Source organism: Coptis chinensis, chromosome 2 (genome assembly GCF_015680905.1).
Source record: "Coptis chinensis isolate HL-2020 chromosome 2, ASM1568090v1, whole genome shotgun sequence".
Taxonomy (NCBI): domain Eukaryota; kingdom Viridiplantae; phylum Streptophyta; class Magnoliopsida; order Ranunculales; family Ranunculaceae; genus Coptis; species Coptis chinensis.
The window spans coordinates 78,850,526-78,871,010 of record NC_141457.1 but is presented as its reverse complement, the minus strand read 5'-3'; the positions used below and the strand labels follow the sequence as shown (position 1 = coordinate 78,871,010).

The 20,485-nt window shown below is 38.0% G+C and overlaps 2 protein-coding genes across 2 annotated transcripts; both read left to right on the top strand.

The window, feature by feature from the left end:
* Positions 1–3,538: 3,538 nt before the first annotated feature.
* LOC147518062 (putative linoleate 9S-lipoxygenase 5) lies at positions 3,539–8,785 on the top strand. Its single transcript, XM_086590048.1, has 9 exons — positions 3,539–3,951; positions 4,686–4,975; positions 5,800–6,040; positions 6,248–6,583; positions 6,725–6,810; positions 6,911–7,018; positions 7,115–7,419; positions 7,505–7,768; positions 7,870–8,785. Exons 1-9 carry the CDS (start codon positions 3,723–3,725, stop codon positions 8,636–8,638), a joined length of 2,628 nt encoding a protein of 875 aa, XP_086446174.1. The 5' UTR covers positions 3,539–3,722; the 3' UTR covers positions 8,639–8,785.
* A 274-nt stretch (positions 8,786–9,059) lies between these two features.
* On the top strand, positions 9,060–13,144 carry LOC147518061 (uncharacterized). The gene is made up of 2 exons (XM_086594726.1): positions 9,060–9,168; positions 12,343–13,144. The coding sequence occupies exons 1-2, from the start codon at positions 9,106–9,108 to the stop codon at positions 12,958–12,960; spliced, it is 681 nt and encodes a 226-aa protein (XP_086450852.1). The 5' UTR covers positions 9,060–9,105; the 3' UTR covers positions 12,961–13,144.
* Positions 13,145–20,485: the final 7,341 nt, after the last annotated feature.

The following is a 20,485-nucleotide window of genomic DNA, read 5'->3' as shown; positions in this document are numbered from 1 at the left end:
ACATTGGGCCATTTGAAGAGTATTGCGAGTCATGGGATTCGGCCATGAGCGCACCGTTCCCAAGACACCGCAATGAGTAATGGAATAGCGAGAGAATGAACCGTAGCATTGTAGAGAGGATGAGATGCATGCTATCTCACTCTAAGCTACCTAGAAGCTCCGGGTAGAAGCAATGCGCACTGGTACCCGTGCATGTGATCAACCTCGTCGCCGCAAAGCCTCCGAATAGTGATTATCCGGAGAGAGTATGGTCAGCAGAGATGTTGATTATGGATACTTGTGGTATTTGGGGTGCGGGGCATTTGTGCATATTCGAAGGATGAGAGATCCAAGCTTGATGACAAAGCCAAGCAAGTGCATTTTTCGGGTTATGGAGATGAAAAGTTTGGTTACAAACTCTATGATCCGGTTAACAAGAAGGTAATCCGAAGTCGAGATGTTGTGTTCTTAGAAGACCAAACCATAGCAGACTTTGAGGAGGGAGAAATTTCTGAGGGCTTTCACCAATGATCTTGTTGATTGAGAACCGAAGTTCCTACCGTGGAACGTGCGTAAGGCATCGAGAATCGCAGAGAACCATGAGTTTGAAGCTCATGATGAGAATCCTATTGCTCATGATGGGATAGAACCTATTGGTATAGAAGATGCGCAGATGAGATGCATGAACCACCACCGAGTAAAGCGGAAGTGCAACCTCCCGAGGCACCGGCCAGATAGGGCAAGGAGGTCCGACAGGAGGAGAATAGCTTCAACCGGTATCCACCACATAATGCACGCGTGCTACTATCGGATGGTGGAGAACCTATGTACTATCAAGAGGCACTTGAAGCGTACGGACAAGGAAAAGTGGTTGAAGGCCATGCATGACGAGATGGATTCTTTGCATAAGAATCACACTTATGAAGTTAGTTGAGAAACCCACGGGGAGAAAAGTTCTCAAGAATAAGTGGATATACAAAGTCAAGCATGAGGAGAACAATCCTCACCCAAGGCACAAAGCTCGCCTTGTTGTGAAGGGATTCGGGCCAAAGGAAAGGGATTGACTTTGATGAGATTTTCTCTCGTGTAGTGAAGATGACTTCTATCCCGGGTGGTATTGGGTATGGCCGCAAAAGTATGAACCTAGAGGTTGAAAGCGGACTAGATGTTAAGACGACCTTTCTTCATGGAGACCTTGAAGAAGATGTCTACATGGACCCGACTAGAGGGTTTGAGGTCAAAGGCAAGGAGCACCTAGTATGCAAGCCGATAAAGAGCTTGTATGGGTTGAAGCAAGCACCGAGACGGTGGTACATAAAGTTTGACTCCTTTATGGCGAAGCAAGGATACAAGAAGTCCGCTTCCCGATCATCAGGCGTTTGTTCAGAGATTTCCGGATGGGGATTTCATCAGGTTATCACGTATGTGGATGATATGTCGATAGTTGGCCCAAACATCAACAAGATATCCAAGTGAAGAAAGACTTGAGTAAGTCCTTTGAGATGAAGGATTTGGGTCAAGCAAAGCGATACTTTGGGATCGCGGATCTTTCGTGATGTAAAGAGTGGGAAGTTGTGGCTTTTCAAGAAAGCTACATTGGAAAAGTGTTGAAGAGATTCAACATGGATCAAGCCGGGCCGGTCGGTTGTCCGCTTGGTGGCGGTTCCGCATGACAAAAAGAGATGTGTCCTAAGGGTGAGCATGAGCAGAGTCGATGGAAAAGATTCCTTATGCATCCGCAGATGGGCGGTTTGATGTATGCCATGGTGTGTACTAGACCGGATATTGCTTTTCGCCGTTGGGGTTGTAAGCGATTTACATCAAATCGGGTAAAGAACATTGGGAAGGTGTTAAGTGGATATTGAGATATCTCAAAGGCACTTCCAAATCATGTTTGTGCTTTGGTGGAAGTAAGCCCTTACTTGAAGGCTAATCGATGCGCACATGGCGGTGATGTTGATTTCGATGAAGTCCACCTCCGGTTATCCGGGTTACTTTGCGGGGGGCGGTTTCTTGGCAATCTAAGTTGCAAAAGTGTGTTGCCCCTCCACTACTAAGCCGGCATATATTGCAGCCACATCGAAAGTTGTTGAAAGAGTTGCTATGGATGAAGAGGTTCTTTGTGAACTAGGGCTAAAGTAGAAACAGGTTTTTGTAGTTCTATGTGATATCGAGCGCCATCCACTTGAGCAAGAATCCGAAGTTTTCATTCTAGATCCAAAGCACATACACGCGTTATCATTGGATTTAGAGAAGTACTCGAAGACAAGCATTTGTGTATCGAGAAGATCCATACCGACAAGAGCGGTCGGATATGATGACCAAAGTCTTACCGAAGGTAAGTTTGATGTTTGTTGTGCTATTGCGGAATGGCGACACACTCCTCCTGATTGATTTGGCAATTGCATGGAGGTATCCCCCCATTTGTTGGGGGGGGAGATTGTCGGAGTTATCCCTCACATGAGGGAGAGAAACAGAGTCGAGAGAAACGCGCTAATTTGGCGTTGAAATGTCGAGCGCCCCAGGCCGGATGAAGCGACTTCGCTTCGGGGTTCCGATGAGACTAGAGGCGACCAGCCATGCCATAGTAGGGGCGACCAGCGCTTCGATCTCCAAGACATTGAAGGCCAAAGGCCAGTCTAATTTTCGTGGGCTTTGCTACAGTACCCGCGAAATTTGGTTTTTGGAGATAAAAATCAAAATCAAGGTTTTGAAAAACCTAACCTAACAAGTCAGAAGGATTGGAATCCGGACTAAAACAAAAAAGAGAGAACCTTTTTACAGAGATACAACCTCAGAAAGAGATAAGAGTGATCTAGTAAGGTGAGAGACCGAAAGGAGAGATTGTAATCTTCTTTCCCACTTTATTAAGAACTGGCTCTTGTGGAAGTAGGCATCATTGGCCGAACCACGGTAAATCTTTGTGTTGTGGTTTGCTTTTACTGCTTTACATTATTATCTGTTGTTAATAGTTGTTTAGCGAGTTGGGCATGTTAGTATAGGTTGTAGTTGATATTTAGATTTTGTCCGGAGTTGAATTGTGTTCAAATACAAATTATCTGTGTAGTGGGGAAATCGATTGGTATTGATATAATCCCCAACAAATTGATGCGTACACTTTTTCGAGGAAGGTAGTGTGAACTAGTGCTTATCATTTTCACTTCCACTAACAGACCATTTCTTTTTACCATTTGGAGCGTGTACGCGGTAGGGATAGCGAACCTTAGTATATATTTTTTGGGCCAAGAATCCCCAAGTGATAGAGACAGAGCATTATACTTGGGCTATAAGGCTATATAACCCTTGCTGCACCAATTAGCAATAAAAAATATGGCCAAAAATGATCAATATTTACCATCAACCAAAAAATAATAACATTTTAGTCATAATAGTTAACAGTGAAAGGGGTAATCCAAATTAACGACAGTAAAGGGGATGCTTGGCTAATAACAGTTTCTCCATATGGGGGTGATACTAAACTTCCACAGTAATAAAGATAGGGTCCCACCAAACTATTACACACCCTACAGAAGTAGATACCAGAGGCTCTAGTCAATCGATAGTCATTAAGATTGAGGAAAAATAGGCATGATGGAAGTGTGGAATTGCGTCTATAAATACTGATCATGGACCATTCTTTTTCTCAAGTTTCAACAACTTAAAAAACGTCTTGTACTTGTTCTCTTTTATCTTCTTGTCATTCTTTAAAAAGAGAACAGTACAGTTGTTTAAATTTATGAACAATGTGTCTTACACTGTTTTTCCAACTTAGAGACTTGATCAAAGGTAGAGATGGCAAGAACAGATTGGAAGGTGGAACGAGTGTTAAAAAGATTGAAGGGTCAGTTGTTTTGATGAAGAAGAATGTGTTGGATTTTAATGACTTCCATGCAACAGTTCTTGATACTGTTAATGAGTTCTTGGGTAGGAGAGTTTCTTTGCAGCTTGTCAGTGCTGTTAATACCGACCCAGGTCAGTTACTCTTCTCTTCTCTTCTTTTATTTGCATTTAATAATTTTCAGTCGTCTGAAGTTGTTTATTATTGAATAAGATTCCCAAATGAATGTGATAAGGACTCCAATGGTGGAGTCGTATAGAGATGTCGTCCTTAGGATGACTCCTATGTTTCCTAGTGTCCCAACTCCCAACATCCAAGATGTTTTGTTTTATTGGAATTTAGAATATGTTTATACTGTAAATTTGGAACGTAGTGCAAAATATCGATGCCGGTATATATGTCGTCCATTGAATCTCGGCATATATACCGACATGCTGAAAGTGCAAAGACTACAAATTCGTGCCTGACTCACTCTCATTTCGGAACATGTTGGGACTAGGGATATATTGTAATATTTCGCGTTGTTTTGTACCTAGGGGCTAGGGTGTGAGGAAGGTGTAGCTTGTTCAATGTACCTTTCTTGCATGGAATGTGCTACCCATGTAATGAGTAGTATTAAAACTTTAGAACTACTAGATGGAGTTGCATAATTCATATTCTTGAAAAAGTTTTTAAATGAACAAAAAATGGTACACAACAACACAATGATAATTCCTTTTGAATGAAGACATTTGTATCATTACTTAAAAGTGTATGAATTCTCGCTAGAATTGGATGAAGAGCACGATTCAAAAAACACACTAGGATAAGGCAGTGTTGTTGTTCTGACAATTTTATCCTTCTAAGTTTGGTTTTATTGTTTCTGTAGATAAAGAGATGGGAGCGAAGCTTGGACAACCTGCCTACATAGAGGAATGGAGTAGAAACGATAGGATACTTGCAGCAGGGGAATCCGTGTTCAAGGTTACATTTGATTGGAATGAGAATATAGGGGTTCCAGGAGCTTTGATAATCAAGAATCTCCACCCTAGCGAGTTCTACCTCAAGTGTGTCACATTGGAAGATGTTCCAGGTGCAGGCCGAGTCCATTTCGTCTGCAATTCTTGGGTTTACCCTGCCAATAAATACAAATATGATCGGGTGTTCTTTGCCAATCAGGTAATCCTTAAAAAATGAGTACCATCTAGATAATTCTCTTTTCACTAGATAATAATGATGTTCCAAATGAGGAGAAAACAGAATGGAGTAGCAAGTTAAGATGCTTATTTCGAATGTCGTCCTTTAAGTCTAACTGAGTCAACTTAATGTTGAAGCTAAGTCATTGTGAAAATTGAGTCACATTTTCCTGCTCAAGGCTTTATTTCACATTCAATCAGTTGATTCAACTGAGAAGTCCAGCTAAATTTTTTACATATGTTTCAGCCTATTTTGTAAATTTGAAAGTGATGGTTGTTATACATTGGTTGTGTTTGAGGACAACAAAAAGTTTGCATGGCAGAAATGGATACACCCGAAAAGTTTCCTTGAGTTCAATTGTATCCTCTGTAGAATGGTCAGCTTCCAGATAAGAACAAGGTTATGCAAAATTGTGTTGACCTTTATAGCAATAGATTACCTTCCTGACCTGATCTTGTAATGGGTGTGGCTTCTATTAGAGTCAGGAAAAGCTAGATGCTTTCCTCACTGTCAAGTTTTCTTCACAGTGTATGTGTGTGTACCTATAATTTAAATGGCTAGCTATGCTTCTTCATTTATCTGTGTGAAAATGAATTTAATCCATGACCAAGCAAATCTTTATGCGTCTTATCTGTAGCTGGTAGAACTTCTCAAATCTCAACAGATAGAATAGTATTAATAAAGAAGAGAAGAAAGGGAAAAATAAAAAAAAGCCAGAATCGTAAGCAACAGAGTTAAATATAGCAAAGGTAGTCTAGGAAGAGAGGAATGGAGAAACTAAGCTATGTTTTACACTTTTGCTGCAGGCCTATCTCCCGAGAAACACACCAGAGCCTCTACGTAAATATAGGGAACAAGAACTTGTAAATCTGCAGGGAAGTGGGACAGGGAAACTAGAGGAATGGGATCGAGTCTATGATTATGCCTTCTACAATGATTTGGGCGATCCAGATAAAGGTCCTGAATATGCTCGTCCTATTCTGGGAGGGTCTTCCGAGTATCCTTATCCTCGGAGGGGAAGAACGGGTCGACCAGCCACAAAGAAAGGTTACATGCTTGAATCCTACTCTTCATCTATCTGGGAGTTTTAGTTAATATACACAATAGCATAGGGCCCCAAGTTTGAAATTATTGATGCAGACTTCATGGAAATGTAATTAATCCAGCAATATTATCCTTTAAACTGTACAAAATCTAAGAAGTGTACCGGTTCCAGTCACTAATGTTTAGCTTTTTTGATACCATCATTAACAGATCCTAACTGTGAAACAAGATTGTTTCTTCTGAGGCTGGATATATATGTTCCAAGAGACGAGCGTTTTGGTCATTTGAAGATGTCGGATTTCCTCGCTTATGCTCTCAAATCAGTGATGCAGGTTTTACTTTCAGAAGTTAAAGCCCTCATGGATATCACTCCTAATGAATTTGATACCTTCAAAGACGTTCTGAACCTCTATGAAGGAGGGATCCCACTACCAAACGGTATACTGGAAAAAATTAGGAGGAACATTCCTTTTGAGATATTTAGGGAACTCTTTCGTTCTGATGGTGAACGACCAGCTAAATTTCCCAAGCCTGAAGTGATCAAAGGTATGCGTTTAACTTCAACATTGCCATTTTCATTTGTTACAGCAGCGTCATAACACAGAAGAGAGCTTGGGTGGGTATAGATATATAATGACAACAGAACAGGACAAAAAAATATGAGAGTTGTATTTGGTGGTACTGCAGAGAATGAGTTTGCATGGAGGAGCGACGAAGAATTTGGGCGTGAAATGCTTGCAGGAGTGAACCCTGTTGCCATCCGTCTTCTTCAAGTATGCGAAACCTTACGAAGCTAGCTTGTGCATTTCATATGTTAATCTGAAATTTATTTTATTTTCATTCCCAGAAATGTAAATAATCTTTAATATGCAGAATTTTCCTCCAACTAGCAAGCTTGATCCCAAGTTATATGGCAACCAGACCAGCTCAATAACCAAGAAACACATTGAGAAGAAGCTAGATGGGCAAACAGTAGATGAGGTTCCACTGCACCGTCCTTTTATGTTCTCATAAATATCAATTTGGTAGTCTTAATTATTAATAATTCTTTTGTTTGAAAAAAAAACACCTTTGTAGGCCCTCAGAAACAACAAGCTGTTTATATTAGATCATCACGATGCAATGATGCTGTACTTAAAAAAGATAAACACAACTAGCACAAAAACTTACGCTACTAGAACGCTGCTGTTCCTGAAAGATGATGGGACCTTGAAGCCATTGGCGATTGAACTGAGCTTACCACATCCCAAGGGAGAGCAACATGGTGCTGTCAGTAAGGTATACACGTCGGCTGAACAAGGTGTTGAGGCTTCAGTATGGCAGTTGGCAAAAGCTTATGCTGCTGTAAATGACTCTGGCATCCATCAACTCATAAGCCACTGGTATGAGACAACAATGAAATGTCCAAGAGTGATAGAAACCGGTTGTCTGTAGTGGTTTAATTAATGATTATGATTCTTGTTGCAGGCTGAACACACATGCAGTGATAGAACCAGTTGTAATTGCAACAAATAGACAGTTGAGTGTGCTTCATCCAATCCACAAGCTTTTGCATCCACACTTTAGGGATACAATGAACATAAATGCCATAGCTAGGCAGATCCTTAATAATGCCAATGGTGTCCTAGAGAACACCGTCTTTCCCGCTAAATATTCCATGGAAATGTCTTCTGTGATTTACAAGAGCTGGGTTTTCACTGAACAAGGACTTCCAGCAGATCTCATTAAAAGGTAATTTAATATGTTTAAAGTTTCAAACATCTATAAATCTCTAGCACTCATATGCTATATGTGCAAGGAACTAACATATTTTCCATGAACATTTAATTCAGAGGAATTGCAGTTAAAGACCCAAGCCACCCTCATGGCCTCCGTCTACTGATTGAAGACTATCCATATGCTGTTGATGGTCTAGAGATCTGGTCAGCAATTGAAACTTGGGTTCAGGAGTATTGTTCTTTCTACTACCCAAGCGATGTATCTATACAAGGTGACTCTGAGCTCCAGTCTTGGTGGGCGGAAATTCGTGACGTGGGGCATGGTGATAAGAAGAACGAACCATGGTGGCCTAAGATGCAAACAGTCACTGAGCTCACCGAATCATGTACCATCATAATATGGCTGGCCTCAGCATTCCATGCAGCAATTAATTTTGGTCAGTACTCCTATGCAGGTTACCTTCCCAACCGTCCAACAATAAGTCGCCGTTTCATGCCTGAGCCTGGAACACCCGTGTATGCTGAGCTCGAATCCAACCCTGACAAAGTCTTCCTTAGAACAATTACAAGTCAGCTTCCAACACTCCTTGGCATTTCCTTGATAGAAATACTGTCCAGGCATTCTACCGATGAGGTCTATCTTGGGCAGAGAGATACTCCAGAGTGGACATCTGATGCAGAACCAAAGGAAGCATTTAAGCGATTCAGAGATAGGCTAGTGGAGATTGAAAACAGAATTGAAGAGTTAAACAAAAACATGCTTTGGAGGAATCGGGTGGGGCCTGTAAATGTTCCATACACCTTGCTCTATCCCAGCACCTCTGATACTTCCCGGGTTGGTGGACTTACAGGACGGGGGATTCCTAACAGCGTCTCAATATAGCCATATGGGTGTTTTGTATTCTTTGATTAGCAGTAAATACTATTTTACTCCGCATTTTGTATTCTTTGAAAAACAAATCTTGATCACATCAAGGAGATGGTATCCAGTTTGTACAGCCTTTACCAATACTTAAACCTTCATTAGAAAGCTTACAGTATCCTATTTGACTGATTTTATGTATATAAACCAGTTTAAATGAATATAAATATCATCAAAATTCAAAACTGAACATTCACAATCTCACATTGGTTGAAAACTTGAAATGGCAACATCTTTCGAAATAGATGTTCATTCTGTCCGTCATTTGGATAACCATGCTAAAATACTCAAGGCCCGGCCCATGCTCATTCCTAAACCGTTGCCGAAGATCAATAAAAAATCTATCTGTTCTATTAATACGGCATGGGCATCGAGGGGCATCGAGCACTCTACGATTTCTGACTTAAATTTTTATTGAGAGAGAACTTATGGGGAGATCAAAAAGAGCATTTCTCGTGTCAACTTCAACTATTCAACGTCCAGTCCATGAGGTACATACTTACAATGATATTCTATGTAGTCATTTATATATTTGTAACTTATTGCATTCTTGTATGATTCTAGCTAGAACACATGATCTTTTACGCTCGCTTAGAAACTTAGATTTTTTTTTCCTCGGGTGTAGATTATCTCCTCTTTTATTCCAGAATTTGTAATCACATTTGTGGTGATAAAGTGTCTTCCTCTAAGATTAGTTATGAATTGAATAGGTTGGAAATGAATCTCAAGCTTTTGTATTCATCATTAATGGTGGTTACAAAGTCGCTCTCTCTCTCTCTCTGTTTCGTTCTGGTTTTACAAGTATTTCTGTAATGAATTGAATGTGTCTTATTTCTCTTGATCATCACTTTATATAGTCTTCCAGCTATAGTGGTGTTCGATGTTATCATGACGCGTGTCCATTCTCATTATTCTCCTTCTTTTTCCCACTTGTTCCTGTACCACATAAACTTATGCATAAGATACCGACAATCATATCGATATTTTGAGTTAGTTATGATATTCGGGCTGGAATATCGGATTGACGATATTTGCCCACGACATCGCCTCCTCTTGAAACTTTTAAATTTCTATCTTGAAAATTTAAATGTTTCGAGAAATAACCGGAAAAAACTAAAAATTCAATCTGAAATATTCAAATTCAAAATTTAAATTATCAAGCGGTTACTGTTGGGACAGAAAAGTTACATCAAAATATCAAATTTAAAAACTCGCCTTCACTTATTCGCAAAAAGCTCAAGACATTCAAAACCCCTCCACCATTAACAAACCTGAAAAAACTTCGATTTGGAATTACTCGCTGTCTTCTTCATCAGATTTTCCTACAAACTTGACAGGTTAGCTAGAATAAAACTTTAATATGCTTATTTGCTGTCATAATCACTTCTTCTTTTATATGTTCATCCTTAATATCACATTTGTTCCTCTTCTTAAATTACGAGGGTTAGGGTTAGAGTTTGAATTTGAACGTTTTATCTTTACAACCACTATACTAACTAGATTTTTGAATTATATATTTTGATCTGTTTTAGTATATGGCTAGGAGAAAAGCTTGTGTTAATTTTAGGCGAACAATCTCGAAATGATCCTGGCTTCGACGTCAAGAACATATGCTTTTGAGACACGCATCATCACCTCAAAACCCGTCATTGTCACCACGAAAACTCGATACGTGTATAATAAATAATATATTATACAATTGTACTGAGTATAGCGATAGTAGTATCGATGAAGGATATAATTCTAATAAATAATTTATTGTTTCTAGTGATACCGAAATATCGAATGAAGGTATCGAGTCTGAAGATAGAACCAGCTCTTCTTCCTCAGCCTCGACATCACAAAAGACTGAAACTGATTAACTAGCATGGCGCCCAACATTTCTTGTTGATGGCCTAGCATGCCATTCTTTTCGAGACTGTGACCTCATAATCCGAGCGTGAAATTATGGAGGACAACATCATATAGAGCGATGGTTTAAATCCTCATTTCCTGAAAAGACCCAACTTAGCATTAGTTAGAGCTGCATATCAGATACCCGATACTGTCACTCTTCAACACTATGCTGGGTGTAGGAAAGGTACCAAATGTCAAAGTGGTGATGCCCAGTCAATCATCATCACTGTTGGGCAACTAGTTACTGGTTTGCAACTCCCTTTAACTGACCTCGATCGAGAGGCCAGTACTGAACCATTTGACCATCTCTCCTGGCCAAGGCACGGGCAATTTTTGGAGATTGATGTACATTTGTAACTATTATAATGCACATCTTGAACCTGATATGCGGAGATCCTAAAAAATTTGACTTATCGACATTCAGACCCACTATACCTTTGTCGAGCGTACGGAAAAAAACAAAAATGGTTTAAATGAGCCTAGTGGTTATTTTTATCCCAAGAAACGAAGTAACCGATGACAGGGTATCATAAAAGTGAATCGAGATAGTGACTTTAGATGGCCACTCTATCCTCTCATTATATTTGGTCAATAGGAGTCATCTGCTTCTTTGGTACACCGTGTTTTTAATCTTAGAGGTACGTTATCTATGACCCCATCTCTTGAAACAAAATTTTGACACTCCATCTCGGACCTTTTATCTGATTGGCCTACCCTTGTGCCCTTGTTTCAGTACTAAAACCTGCAACTTCGAGAGGTCATGGAGAGTCTACTATAGTAATGGAGCTTCTGAAAGGTATTGATGAAGAAATAATTGCTAGAACTGGTACTGATCAATATGGAAATCCAACCTCGAATGTCGACTTACAAGATGTCGACAATTATGTTGCTCCTTTATATACCTTAAAGTGTAATGCGCTTAGAGGTCAAGATCATTCACCTCCCCAAACTGTTGTACCTTCCCAAGCTCATTATGGCCTTGTTCTTATGAAAAAGGATTTAGAAAAACTTTTGATTTTTCTGAATTGCCTGATAACACTCCTCGACGTTATTTTGATTATATGATTAATGGTTTTAATATGATTGAAGATCTTTTTTCCAAAATTAAACAAGAAGTTCCAGACTTCTATAATTATCCACTTTTGCAAGATGTGTTTGATCACCACTGCTTATTGTACACAGATATGGCATCTCGCATTCTTCGTGATCAAGACAAATCCACCAACAAGTTTCTGAACTCGAAAAAGTTAACAGGTGGTAGTTCTTCCCATGTTCTAATTCCTTCCAAAGAAAAATAGGTCGATACTGGCCTTCATCAAAAGAAAAGAAAATAACCTTGTATCACTGAAGTGTTACCAACTACGAAGGTATCTAAGACTGCGAAAACTACTACCACTACTGCACCTGCTTCTGTGCCCTCGAAATCTTCAGCTGTTTCAGCCACTATTCAACCCACTACTCCATCCACTGTCATGGTCCTTCTTCTTCATTTGAAGTTTTTGTGGCTGATTTTATCCTTCGTAACAAGAAAAGGTTCTAAAACCTTCTTCTCTATTTTCTGATCCTCCGACACCTGGACTCGGAGAAGCTCTAGTCATGAACATGATTCTTCCTCGAGATCGATCAGCGATGGTTGAAATTTCCATTACTGAACGATTTCACATTTTGTGTTCTTCCCTCTAAAAAGTAAGTATATACCTTTGGCCTTACTCTTATAATAGTTTGTTCATTATTTATAATGCATCCATTTGTTGTGTTCTTGATTTCAGGCTAAAGTTGTTGCGGTCAGTCAGTTTGAGAACGATATGGCTTCCCTCCGCCTTCTTAGGGAAGATAACGACAAATTGAAAAAATACAAAGAACAACTTCAATACTCTTTTGAAGAAGAAAAGAAAAACCATGCTCTCACCATCACCAACCTCAATGCTTCCGAAATCTCTCGTCAAACTGCGAATGCCAATCTGAAGACATTTATTGACGAGAATATCATATTGAATGATGGACTGAGGTGCTCTTATGACGATATGGAAGCGAAACTCAAACAAGAAAGAATAAATTTTGAGAAAGAAAAAGCTGAACTCGTGGTCAAAATAGCAAAGGCCGATCTCGAACTAGTTGAAGTTGATCATAATATGAACTATTGTGTTTCTACTATGAAAAGCTTCAAACAATACCTTCCTGCAGATGTTATTACTGAGTACAACCTTGATTATGATGATGAGAGTGAGAAAGAAGTTGTCGTAGCTGATACCAATGCAGCCGAGGCTATCGAGACTGAGTTGAGAAAAACACCCATGATGATGATGTGGCCACAATTAAACCCATCAAGACTGTGGCTTCCCCAACTCTCATTCTTGACTCATTTCAGCTTGATCCCTCTACTCTAGAAGGAATCGACATGCTGGCTGATGTTGACTTAGCCTTCGAGGCCAGATGTAATGTTCTCAGTCAACCCAAAGACTCCACCACGAGCTAAAATTTGCTCCAACTTGTAATATTGATAAAATGAGCTGTATATTTTGCCTTATTTTCTTAAAATTCCTTCGACATGAAATAAATCTCTTTTGCTCTTTTTGGTTTGTTTATATTTACAATATATCTGTTAGTGACCTTTTTTTTTTTTTTTTTTTTTTTAAACGATTATTTGGGGTTAGGTGGACCCAACCTGTATTGATCAAACTCTTTGGTACAACTTACCAATAGCATCTTCCTCCACTATTATATTAAGCTCATACGTGAGTAGGGGAACACTAACCAAGGTAACTCCTGGATTTATAATTCTATCTAGAGTAGTACTAGACTTAGCCAACAAATTAGCCGCTCAATTCTTTTCCCTATAAACATGGGACACACTAACCGAACCAAACTGGCTCATGAGCCTCCAAATGGCTTCAACTGTATCGAGACAGTACCAAGGACTTACCTCCTTTCTGTTAATCACTTGAACAGTCTCATGGAATCGGACTCAACCAAAATCATAGTACAATTCACACTGAGGGCTGCTAGAAGACCCTCCTCTATACCTTTTAGTTCTTGGATAATCACCGATCGTAGATTTGCATTACCCATGTATAAGAGTATGGGAATACCCTCATGGTTTCTCAGTATACCGCCATATCCAGCACTGCCATTAGTCACCGACCCATCAACGTTTATTTTGACAAACCCATATGGTGGCTTAGTCCACTGAACTAGTTCATGCACTTTCTGCTTAAACTTGATTTCAATACCGAGCCTCGCAATCATTCTTCTAGTCGCAGGAGAAGAGTCATCAGTGTCCTTGATTACTCGCTGGAGATAAGTTCTTATCTTCTCTATGACATACTTGCTTATCGACTCAGCATTATGAGATTTGTTCCTGAACCTCCTGCTATTGCGCTCGTTCCAAATCCCATACACAGTTGCACATATCATAGTTCTGACAACTCACTCGATATCGAGTTCGATCTAGTTAAGGGCAGAAGAAACTGCCACTCAAAAGAGGACTCACGCACCACTCCCAGCCCCAATTTGTCTTTAACTGCAACCCATATCTTCTTTGTAAATGCACAGTTGAAGAAGAGATGCTTTGAGTTTTCTGGGTGATAAGCGTCACATAGACAACACTTTGAATGAGAAAGAATCTTCTTGTGGATCAGTCGATCTTGGGTAGCAAGGCAGCCCGAAAACAGTTGCTAGGTGATGAATGAATGTTTTGGAACATTATACTTACCCCACACCAATTTGTACCATACTGTAGGAACCGTTATTTCAAAATAAATATTTCTACAAACCGTGAAAACCATGCGCAACGGAATTAATGGTTCTCACGATTTTGGATAGAAAATCATACCTGTAGATCAGCTTCTTGATATCTCTGAGAATCTAATAGCTATGAATCCGAATCAACAATCAACCCCTTGATCTTCTATTGTATTCCTTTCAATAGATTGGATGTTGTGTGGGCAACGATCTACCAACCCCCTTCTTTCTCACAAAGCTAGATCCAATTTTGGATCTATCTTTCCTTGCCTCTCTTTTCAATCCAGAATGAATAGTAATTTCGGCCAGGAGAGAAGGGATTCTATTTATAGGCTACAACATGGACCATGAGGAGCCCTTCCCATGTTCGCCCATAACACACGGCCCAAGTCCGTCAACAAATGACTTATTCCACTAAAGGCCATTGTTGCACTACCGCCCTAATCCCAAATTACGTGTCAGCGTTTATGGGCTCCATATTATATGCTTGTTGATCTCCCCGTGTTTAAGATATCGAATGTCCGTTAATTAAGTTAAGTTATTGACAACAACATCAATCAACTTCTTATGTCCTTGAGTAGTACCACTCAACCTCATTGTCATGTCGGAATAAATCCACCTGCAGGGTTTACATGACAATCTTTTTAAGCTCCTCAAGGGGACATCATCAACCCGACTTCCTGCTGGTCACGGATTCCTTCTATAATTAATAGCACACCTTACATACAATGTCATTACCCAATCCATCGAGTTTGTTGATTCACAAATGAATCTCACTCATTGATGATTTAAAGCAAAGTACAATGCACATAAGTGCTCGTTATTATATCCGGATTAAGAGGACAAGCATCCATAATAACAGAGGTGTTTGTTCTCTTATATAGTCAGTATAAACAGAAACAACCTCACTTGGTCCTGTTCAATACACACAAAGTGTACTAGTGTAATTCTATAGTCAAGATAGACTAATACCAGATTATACTACAACTGTACCAATGGTTTGTCCAAATACATCTAGGTTGTGAACGATTACTTATACTTTATAAGGTACTGATGATATGATCTTCTGTGTGTCCACACTATATCATCTACAACATAAAGTATTAGACACATGCATATAACTAATATGCATAACATTTGCCCATATGATTCTCATTCAAAATATAAAGAATTAGAGTTAATACAAAAGTAATGCTTTTAGTATATAACCCTATCACATACAACCTTTTCTCTCATATCTAAAACACATATCTAAAAAGAAAATTTAAATTTTCAATACCACTCCACTAAAAAGTAGTATCAATTGATACTTAGTAATATTTTGAAAAGAAAATAAGACTTTCGATACCACTCCAATTAAAAGCAGTATCAATTGATACTTAGTAATATTTTGAAAAGAAAACTAGACTTTCGATACCACTCCAATTAAAAACAGTATCAATAGATACTTAGTAATATTTTGAAAAAAAAATTAGACTTTCGATACCACTCCAATTAAAAGCAGTATCGATTGATACTTAGTAATATTTTAAAAAGAAAATTAGACTTTCGATACCACTCCAATTAAAAGTAGTATCAATTGATACTTAGTAATATTTTGAAAAGAAAACTAGACTTTCGATACCACTCCAATTAAAAGCAGTATCAATAGATACTTAGTAATATTTTGAAAAAAAAATTAGACTTTCGATACCACTCCAATTAAAAGCAGTATCGATTGATACTTAGTAATATTTTAAAAAGAAAATTAGACTTTCGATACCACTCCAATTAAAAGCAGTATCAATTGATACTTAATAATATTTTGCAAAGAAAAGTAGACTTTCGATACCACTCCAATTAAAAGCAGTATCAATTGATACTTAGTAAGATTTTGAAACGAAAATTAGACTTTCGATACCATTCCAATTAAAAGCAGTATCAATTGATACTTAGTAATATTTTGCAAAAGAAATTAAACTTTTGATACCACTCCAATTAAAAGCAGTATTAATTGATACTTAGTAAGATTTTGAAATGAAAATTAGACTTTCGATACCACTCTAACTAAAAGCAGTATCGATTGATACTTATTAATATTTTGAAAAGGAAAATAGACTTTCAATACCACTCCAATTAAAAGCAGTATCGATTGATACTTAGTAATATATTGCAAAGAAAATTAGACTTTCGATACCACTTCAATTAAAAGCAGTATCAATTGATACTTAGTAAGATTTTGAAAAGGAATTTAGATTTTCGATACCACTCCAACTAAAAGCAGTATCGATTGATACTTATTAATATTTTGAAAAGGAAATTAGATTTTTGATACTACTCCAATTAAAAGCAGTATCGATTGATACTTATTAATATTTTGAAAAGAAAATTAGACTTTCGATACCACTCCAACTAAAAGCAGTATCGATTGGTATCATATCTTTGATATATATATATACATACCGTTGTCTTTAAACCATAATTTTTTATCTGGTATCGAGATGAGGATCTCCAGATCACCAGGATTTTTTCTTTAATCTGGTACCGATACCAGGATACGAACTCGTAACTTTGCTTGAATACAAATTTGATAATGAACTTGTAACATTTACTCAATATAAAAAACTCATATTACCAACAATAAATAAATTCAACCATCTAGCTCAAAACCCAACATGCACTAAATTAAACGACGCTATTAAACTTTAGTGAACTATTATTTAAACCTTAAACCGTCCCATGCACCATTAACTTTTTCATTAATTTTTCTCATTTTTTTGGTAATTACCATTAACTTTCCTTGTTTTCTTGCTAAACACCATTAACTTTCCTCGTTTTCTTGGTAATCACTATTAACTTTTCTCATTTTCTTGCTAAACACCATTAACTTTCTTCATTTTCTTGCTAATCACCATTAACTTTCCTCGTTTTTATAATTTTTTACTATTATAAAAAGACCTTCACTTGCATGATTCTAAACTATTTGTAATCCTCTTACTGAAAACACCAAACCTAAACAAAAAAAAAAGTCTCTCATTTCAAACTTCCTTACTATTCTTGTTATTTTCATGGTTCTCCCAGACTGGCCTCATTGGTCAGACTGTCATACCACCGAGTATTCAGATGATGAAATAGAGCAAGAAAAAGAAGAAGAAGAAAAAGAAAAAGAAAAAATAGAAGAAGACAAAGAAAAAGACGAATATGAAGATGAATGGCTTCGAGATTCATATTGTTATGAAAAAGGTAATGATGGGTCTTTTACTGATGGTGATGACGAGGATGATGGTGATGATGGTGATGATGAGGATGAAGATGATGATGATGATGATGATGTTGATGATGAAGATGAAGATTAATATTTTTCTTTATGTTATTTAGTTTTACATTCGATGTGTAATAGCCCTGTTTTGTTTATGTTGTCCCTTTTTAATGAATTATTATCGCACTACTTTTGCTTAAACACAAAATTTCCAGTGCAACTCTATCAAATGGAATTTGCAATTATTTAAAAAGAACAAATTTGAAATTCGATACTATTCCCCTGACATATTTGGAATCGAAAAATAATAAAGCAAATATCCCTTATTGTTACATACCTTAGGCGTCTCCTTCCATTTTCTTTGACCTGGTATCGAGCATTCAATACCCAATATACTAAGATTTTCATCACGATCTTGACCTGATATCGACATTTCTGCCAATACTACTTTTGCTTAAACACAAAATTTCCAGTGCAACTCTATCAAATGGCATTTGCAATTATTTAAAAAGAACAAATTTGAAATTCGATACTATTCCCCTGACATATTTGGAATCGAAAAATAATAAAGCAAATATCCCTTATTGTTACATACCTTAGGCGTCTGCTTCCATTATCTTTGACCTGGTATCGAGCATTCAATACCCAATATACTAAGATTTTCATCACGATCTTGACCTGATATCGACATTTCTGCCAATACTAGGATTTTTGTCATGATCTTGACCTCATATCGACATTTCTGCCAATACTAGGATTTTTTTACCTGAACTCGATATTGTTGTCAAGAATTGGATTTTTTGACTTGAACTCGACATTGCTGCCAATAAATGGATTTTTTTACCCGAACTCGACATTGCTGCCAAGAACTGAACTTTTTGACCCAAACTCGACATTGCTGCCAAGAACTGGATTTTTTTACCCAAACTCTACATTGCTGCCAAAAGCTGGATTTTTTTACCTGAACTCGACATGTCTACCAAGAATTGGATTTTTTTTACTCGAACTCGACATTGCTGCCAAGAACTAGATTTATTTTACCTTGTATCGAGATGAGGATCTACAAGTCACTATGATTTTTGTTTGACCTGGTATCAAGATGAGGATCTACAGATCACCAGAATTTTTGTTTGACCTGGTATCGAGATGAGGATCTACAGATCATCAGAATTTTTGTTTGACCTGTTATCAACATATAATTCTAGAAATACGAGGATCTGCAATATTTGTATAGATATTGCTTTTGAACTTATCAATCTCTTTATTGAATGCATAACCTTGAAAAATACATTATGATACTTAGAAATATTCTTTATTGATAAAATACTTTCAAATTGCTTACATTTTGAGGCTTTGGTAATATTACACCTTCAGTCATTTTTAAGTAGTAAGCTCCATTGATTCCCACTTTGTAAATGATGTAAGGTCCATCCCAATTTGCTGCTAGTTTGCCAGCCCCTTTCTCTTTAGTTGCTTGAGTAACCATTTTCAAGGCCAAATCACCTTCTTGAAAATGTCTTTCTCTCACTTTCTTGTTGAAAGCTTTTCTGAGTTGCCGATGGTATGTGTCGAACCTTAATCTTGCTTGATCTCTTATTTCCTTGAGATTTAGGACTTCTGCTGCCATTACTTCATTATTTTGGCCATTCATTAAAACTTTGGTTCTGGATGTCGATACCACCATTTTTGATAGAGTTACTGCTTCCATGCCATAAGCTAATGTAAAAGGAGATTCACCCGTGGCAGTTCGAGGTGTCGTTCTATAAGCCCATAGAACGATATTTAATTCATCCACCCAGAGACATTTCTTGTCTTCCAGCTTTTTCTTGATATTATCCATAATGGTTATATTTGTTGTTTCTGCTTGCTCGTTACCCTGAGCATAATATGGCGCAAATGTAAAATGTTTTACCTTGTATGATTCCAAGAAAGCTTTTACTTTTCCTCCCTCGAACTGTGGCCCGTTATCTGATATAATGACGTATGGCAACCCGTATCGACATATTACTCTTTTGAAAAGAAAATTTATCACATCTTGCTCTTTTATGTGTTGTAAAGCTATGGTCTCTACCCACTTGGTGAAGTAGTCTGTGACCGCGAGCATGAATCGTCTTTTACCTCTTCCAGGTGCTAGAGGACCGACAATATCCATGTCCCATAGCGCAAAAGGCCATGGGTTCGATACACAGTGCAACTCCTTAGCTGGAACGTGTATAGCATTTCCATGTATTTGGCATTGCATACACTTTTTAGCATAACGAAGACAATCTCTTCGCATCTAGGGCCAAAAATATCTTTGCCTTGTTATTTTATTTGCCAACGATCTTCCAGCTGAATGGTTTCCACATTCTCTTTCGTAGAGTTTTGCAATGATTAAATGTGCATCGTCAGGTAATATACATTTCAGATGCGGACCTCTAGGATTCTTTCGATATAGCTCATTATCAATCAATACATATCTTTGCACTCCAGACTTGATTATTCTGGCTTCATTTTTGTCCTCAGATACTTTACCCTCAAATAAATATGATATATATGCTTCCGTCCATGATGCCCCCAGTGTGTCGATTTTCATAACCTCTGGTTCGTCAACATCGATACTTGGCCTCTCTTGGACACCGATGTGCAAAGTGCGACCCTCCGTGTTTTCTAGCATCACTGCCACATAAGCGAGGGCGTCTTCATGCCTATTTTCATTTCTATTGAGATGCTGAAGCCTTATTTTACTAAAGTCCCTCAACTTAGTTTTTATAAAATTCAAGTAATCCACCATGTTATCACATTTGCTAAATATCCTCCACTAATCTTGCTGACAATGAGCATTGAGTCGCTAAAAATTGATAATTCTTTCACTTTAAGAGATTTGGCCATTTCGAGTCCTGCGATTAAAGCTTCGTACGTACTCAGCCTCGTTGCTCGATGCATGGAATCCT

Bases quoted from the DNA above. Each gene is read 5' to 3' on its own strand.
- LOC147518062 (XM_086590048.1), top strand. From the start codon at position 3,723: ATGTGTCTTACACTGTTTTTCCAACTTAGAGACTTGATCAAAGGTAGA. The intron at 7,019-7,114 runs GTTCCACTGCAC...ACACCTTTGTAG, and splicing joins ATGGGCAAACAGTAGATGAG to GCCCTCAGAAACAACAAGCT. The intron at 7,420-7,504 runs GTATGAGACAAC...TTCTTGTTGCAG, and splicing joins CATCAACTCATAAGCCACTG to GCTGAACACACATGCAGTGA.
- LOC147518061 (XM_086594726.1), top strand. From the start codon at position 9,106: ATGGGGAGATCAAAAAGAGCATTTCTCGTGTCAACTTCAACTATTCAA. The intron at 9,169-12,342 runs GTACATACTTAC...TCTTGATTTCAG, and splicing joins TTCAACGTCCAGTCCATGAG to GCTAAAGTTGTTGCGGTCAG.